The sequence below is a fragment of the Vombatus ursinus genome, unplaced genomic scaffold (assembly GCF_900497805.2).
Source record: "Vombatus ursinus unplaced genomic scaffold, bare-nosed wombat genome assembly UNPS02015012.1, whole genome shotgun sequence".
NCBI lineage: Eukaryota > Metazoa > Chordata > Mammalia > Diprotodontia > Vombatidae > Vombatus > Vombatus ursinus.
In genome coordinates, this window is record NW_020954790.1 from 1,009,562 (window position 1) to 1,015,610 (window position 6,049).

The 6,049-nt window shown below is 59.8% G+C and overlaps 1 protein-coding gene across 1 annotated transcript in view; it reads right to left on the reverse strand.

Annotated features, from left to right (window-relative positions):
- SUSD2 (sushi domain containing 2) overlaps positions 1 to 4,765 on the reverse strand; it is a 17,146-nt gene extending 12,381 nt beyond the window's left edge. The window contains exons 1-3 of the mRNA XM_027845626.1: positions 4,580 to 4,765; positions 2,942 to 3,155; positions 1,546 to 1,697 (exon numbers count right to left, since the gene is read on the reverse strand). Of these exons, the coding sequence (XP_027701427.1) occupies positions 1,546 to 1,697; positions 2,942 to 3,155; positions 4,580 to 4,634 (421 nt within the window). The 5' untranslated portion in view covers positions 4,635 to 4,765. The remainder of the gene's footprint in view (positions 1 to 1,545; positions 1,698 to 2,941; positions 3,156 to 4,579) is intronic.
- Between the last annotated feature and the right edge of the window lie 1,284 nt (positions 4,766 to 6,049).

Here is a 6,049-nt window from a genome sequence, read left to right on the forward strand (position 1 = left end):
AGAGGTGAAATGGACCAGAGGTGCTGCAGAGGTGAAATGGACCAGAGATGTAGCAGAGATGAAATAGACAGGCCTTGGCAACAGTTTGGGTATGGGGGATGTGGGAAAAGGAAGAACCAAAGACTCCAAGTTGCAAGACTGGGAAGTTTCCCCCAATATCAACAGGAGGAGGGCTTGAGGGAAGAGAACAAGTTCAGTTTGGGAGCCAGTGAGATTGCGGTGTGTCTGGGGAATCTGTGAAGCAGCTTGTGATGGGGAACAGAAGCCCTGGGCAGAGGATGAGGCTGGGCACGTGAGCTCCTGATAAGAGACAATCACTCAACTCAGTGGAGCTGCTGAGGTCAGAAAAGAGAGCTGGGGTCTAGGAAGGTGCTTACCTAAGGCCTTCCCACCTCACATAGGGGAGAATTGGGAGTCATAAAGCGAAAGGGCTGCTTTGGACCAAAGGCCCCTCATCTGACCATACAAGACAGCTACAGGAAGGAACCCTAGAGTTAAGATCAGAGAACCTGCATTCCTTTTGGGGAAAGTGAGGCCAGGAGAGGCAAAAGCCCAGTGAAGAGGGTCATAGACTTAGAACAGAAAAGGATCTTGGAATTCATCCAGCCTAAGCTCCTCATTTTACAGATGAGGAAACTGAGGCAGGGCCAGGTGGGAAGTGGAATGTACCACGGTCACATAGACTTGCAAAGTGGAGCAGAGGTTGGGTCAGACCCTTTCCCTCTCCCTCTGAGGTTCCTGCCAGCTCTGGCTACATTATGGGAAGGCTAGTGCCAAGAAGAGAGTTGATTTGGGTCTGGCCCCACCCTGGGACTGGTCTGACAGGAAATGTGGTGTACTGAGTTATCATCAAGGCCTAGAATGTGCTGTGGCTCAGCACCTGGGGCCTGCCCCTCTGCTCTGGAACAGTCTTCTCAGAGGCCCTGGCACCAAGAGGCAACTGAGGAGGAAGGGGCCTGGGTCAGCTGGGCAGCAACAGGGGCCCTTGCCCAGACTCCCTTAGCCACATCTGCTGAAGCCGTAGTGGACGCCTCCCACCATTCCGTGCTCTGCCCAGGACAAGGGGAGCCGGGTGTCCAGTCCACAGCAGGAGGAGTCAGAGTGGGGCAGGGAAGGGGTTTAAGAGAAGGGCATTAAGCCCAGGAGAAACTGGGAGCCAGCCGGGCTGGGCCTCAGAGACCTCTGTTCTGGGCTGGGCCCTCCTTACTATGCTGTGTGCCTTCAGCCCTGCCCCTTTCCCTCTCTGGGCCTCAGTGATCTCTGAGGACCCTGCCACTGGCTCCGGGAATCCAAGATGGTCCCAGCGCGTGGCGAGCAGGCTCAGGAGCCAGGCCCCAAGGGAGGAATGTCCTTTGGCCTGACTCTGATAAGTGAAGGGGCAGCATAGCTGCAGCTCATGCCTGGCCCCGCCTGGGCCTCAGCGTCCTGCTCTGTGAGATGGGCATGAGGCCATCTGCAGGCTCGCCAAGGAGGATAGATGAGGGGGATGCCCAGGAGACATCCCCGTGTTGCACTTGTGAGCCCTACAGAGTGGGGTGCTATTACCTGCCAGCCAGGTCCCAGAGCTAGGGAACGTCTTGCCACCATCCAGGGACACGCTGAATGGAATCCGCCCGCTTTCGTACAGGAGGGGTGATACACAATGGATCCTGCCCTTGTCATCCACGTAGCCTTGAGTGTGGATGGCCTCTCGAAACCTGACCACCAAAAGAAGAACACGGAGAAGGCAGCTCAAGAGAAAACCTGAGCCCTGCCTGGGAGAGGCAGGTGGGAGGAGCACAGCCCCCTGGGCCTCTGTGCTCTTCAGACAGGCCCCTGTCGTCCTGAGGCCAGTTCTGAACCAACTGTGCTTTAAAGAGGGCACTGTGAGGGGGAAGGGAAAAGGTGGGTGGGCAGCCAGCACAGGGCAGGGAAGGGCCACCGCAGAGGATCAGCTGGAGGAAGTGGGCATGCTCAGCCTAAACAAGAGAGACTCAGGGACCACATAGGAACTGGGGTCCTGTGTCTAAAGGGTCATCCTGAAGGGAGATATTACCTTTGTTCTACAAACATAACAAAGTGGGGATAGCTACTGAGAGGTACTTTCAGGCTAGGTGCATGGAAAACCTTCCTAAAAATCAGCTATCCCAGTGTGGAAAGGGCTGCCTGAAGAGCTGCTGGCTTCCCCTCATAAAGAGGCTGTGGACCCAGTGGCTGGGTCTACTCTAGGGAGTATTCCTTTGGTTTCTGAGTCAGATTTAAGGGTGGCTACGACCCCTCTGACTCTGACCTTGGGAGCCCTCCACCCCAGCTCCCAGCTCCCAGGTGCTAGAGAGAGGACTCCCCAGGGCATCCCTGTTTGGAATGGTCGCTACAGGACACTTGGGAAATCTCAGTTCACTCAGATTCGACGCTTCTCCGCCCAGTAAGGACTGGGTGCTAAACAAATGTTTGGTGATTTGACTTGGCTTGACCTGACACCTGTCTGACAAGGAGAACGGGTATAACACCAGCCAGGGACTGTCCCCGCACATGGCTCCTCCTCCTCTTTCCCATGTGGGCTCTCACCACACAAACCAGCTCAAACTAGTGTCATCCTAGAGGGCTCTGGGCTTCTCTTGGGCAAAGAGAGGGAAGACTCAGGACAGCTGGGGAAGGGCTGTAAGAAGGGTCACCTGCCCCCTCCAGCCCCCTCTGACTCCTGCTACCCTCATCAGAACTCTTACTTCCCTCCCTTGCCTGGACAGAGTTTCCACCCCATGTGTCTGTCCTTTGCCCCTTGACAGCAGGCATGTTGAGGTCTGGGCTGCCCTCCCTCCTCACCTCCCAGATGCCTTCCCTCCTTCACCTCTCCCTTTCAAGCCTCCCAGCTGAGCTCAGAGGCTCTCTTCCTGGCCAGGCTTCTCAGGAATGTGCCCTTCCCTTGGATGGCTGTGCTTTCTGCCCTCCAGAAATGACTCACCTGCAGACCACGGAGGTCACTGAGGCAGGGGAGACCCATGGCTCACTCAGCACCACAAAGTCTTTGCCGCCCATTACTGAGCCTGAATAGGGTGAGATCTCCAGACAGAACTGCAGATAATCAGGACAGCAGGTGTTCAGAGATGGACAGGTCACATGGCAAGAGCAGTTTCCTCTGAAATCCCCGCAGTGCCCAGCACAAGACTCCAGGGCCTCTGAGAAGAGAGAGACCCCGAGGAGCTGAGCCCCGGCTCCCCCAGGCCAAGGGGCAGGGGAGGCTCCAAGGGGCCCCAGTGAGCCTTCCTGAGAGCGGACACATCCATCCCCGTGCCACAATGTCCATGTCCAGTGCCAGCGGAACGCGGGACCCAGCAGCCCAGGTTCCTTGGGGCAGTAAAACCCAGGAAGATGAGCGGAGAGGAAGGCACATGAGTGAGTGACCTCTAAACATTCAGGACAGCCCACGTCATGGAATGTTCACAATTGATGATGACTAAATAAAAGTTCTGAGGACCCAAGGCCCCAGCCTGGCAGACCTTTTCCCATAGTCTGGCTTCTTCGGCATTCACCTGCGAGGAAGGCAGGGCCCCCTCCCCTCCAAGGACACCTCAACAGCCCTCCTTTCACACGTGAGGAAATCCAGGTCCAGAGAGGGGCCGCTGACATGGTCAGCCACATGGCCCTCAGTGAGTACAGGAGGATTTACACCCAGGTCTCGACTATGGGGCGCTTCCCCCCAGTAACATTCACACTGTTCCCCAGGAGAGTCCTGGGCGCCTTCCCCCTGCACAGCCTGCTCCCTCAAGGTTTCCTCCGGGTCTGGAACTCTGGCACCTCCCCTTAGTTTGGGAGCCCTGGGCTGGATAGGGGTGAGCTGGGCAAAGCCCTGGGCTTTCTCCTGCCCAGTTCTTTTTTCTCCAGAGGATCGCCCTTAGGGGCTCTGTGCTGGGCTCCGGGTTGCTCGAGAGAGTGGCGATCAGCCCGGCGGCTGACACTTGGCTTTGCTTCTCACTGAGCCCTGCAGGGAGCCCCCCCAGCAGGAGCTCAGCGCCGGGGAAGCCGACTGCCCCAGTCCAGGGACGCGTCCTTTGCCGGGGGGGGGGGGGGGGGGCCCTTGGGCTCCCCCGGGGCCCCCCCCCCATAAGCACGCCCCCCTCCCCACCCTGCGCCTAGGCAACGGTCCCAGAGAAGCGATTGCCTGCTGAGTGCAAACAAACCCCCCGGCGGCCTCGGGGCGAGCGGTGGCCCCGGGAGGTGCGGGTACAAGGGATTCGGCCGAGGGGGTCTCTGAGTCAGGGCCGCTTCGCAGAAGGCTCCGGAGGCACGAAGAAGTCTGGACCCTCTGCGGAAACCTCAGGTGAGCCGGGGGCGGCCCGCGCAGCCTCCCAGCCCAGGTGGGTCAGTGTCCACTTTGAGATTCGAAACCAAACGCTACTTCTAAGCTTCTCCAGCCCAGAGACCCGAGGGCGCTCGGACCCAGGCAGGGGCCAGGTGCCCAGCCTGTTCAGTGCGTGTCTCCCCGCCACCCCGCCACCACCACCCCGGCCGGCGAGGGCTGAGCTCCAGCCCTCCGACGACGCGCACCAGTGCCCGGGTCCGGGACAGCTGTACCACACCAGACCGAGAGGTCCTCGAGTACCTGCGGGCAGCCAGAGAGCCCCACTGGCTAGGATCGCGAACCACCAGAGCCACATGGCTGGCCGGCCTCAGTGTTCCCGCCCCGAGCAATGGGCTGGCGGACTGATGGAAAAAGAGAAGAGGGACCAGAAGATGGCTGGGCCTTGGTAGGTCTGTCGGGAAGGCTCATAAAGCCTGGTCCCAGGCCGGTTCCAACTCGGAGCACCGCCCCTCCTCCTCCAGCCCCTCCCCTCCCAAGGTCCGAACTGAGGAGACCTTGCCCCAGCTCCGCCCCCAGGGCCCCACCCCTCCAAGTCCAAGGCACTGGGTCGCTGGAGGTGTGGAGAAGGGAGGAGGAATGGGTCAGGCTGGGGCTGGGGCTGGGGCTGGGGCTGGGTCTGGACGGCCCCAGGTCTCCAGTCTCATGTCCCCGTAGGCTCTGGGCTGCAGGAAGAGAAGGGGGAGGGGAGGGACCCCCGCGGCCACTCCACTCCAAGGAGGCTGTGACCCCCACCCCAATCATCCCAAGCGGGGAGTGGCTGGGGGCAGGGGGGATGCTGGAGGGGTGCCTTCGCTTATCCACCCCTCGAGGGCACAGGGGGTTAGCCAGGCTATGAGAAGACAGGGAAAGGACCTAACCGCTCTCCGGGAGCGCCCTCTGGGACGAGTCCGCAGGTACGCAGGTCTCGGAGCCATCGCGCCAGGTGACCAACGACCAGGAGGATGTCAGCTCCATGAGGGCAAGCAGCCTGGCCCTGTCTGCGTTCCCAGCCGAGCTCGGTACCTCGGCGCTCCGGAGGTTTCCCAAGTCCTGTAGCCCACTGAGCTGCCTTGGGGGGAGCTCCCCGCCTGCAATGGCTGCCCGGGCTTGCCAGAGACGGACCCTGAGATCTAGAGGGGAGGCCTCCTTCCCTCCCTGCAGGGCGCTGACTTTGTGGGGTGCACAGATCCCACAACAGCGCTCTAGGCCTGGTGATGCCTGAGGTCCCTCTGAGAGGTCAGTCTCAGATGTCTCTGAGATTAGAAGAATGGGGGCCTGTTTGGGGGCTGATTGAGACCACTGCTCGGCAGACAGAGGTAGTGGGCTGGAAGGGAGGGGGCTAGGCACGGAGCTCGGAGCCAGACGGGTTTCCTGGCCCACAGTTTAAGACCCTACTGCGTGCGGGGCAGTGTGCCAGGCACGGGGAGAGGCAAAGCCAGAAGCAGGACTAGCCCTGCCCTCTCCCTCAAGGCCCGTCTTGGACAGGGAGACCTCCGCAGCTAGACTGATTGAGGAGAACAGAACCTACCGGTCAAGCAGCAAAAACGTGCGAGTCGCCTGCTGTGTGCCTGGCACTGTGCTCCTCGCGCTGCTGCAGCGCTTTGGGATTTGCAAAGTGCTATTTCAATATCTCATTGGATCATCACGAGCCTGGGATGCAGATGCTGTTATTATCCCTTTTACAGATGAGGAAACTGAGGCAAACGGCAGTTAAATGACGTACCTAGAGTT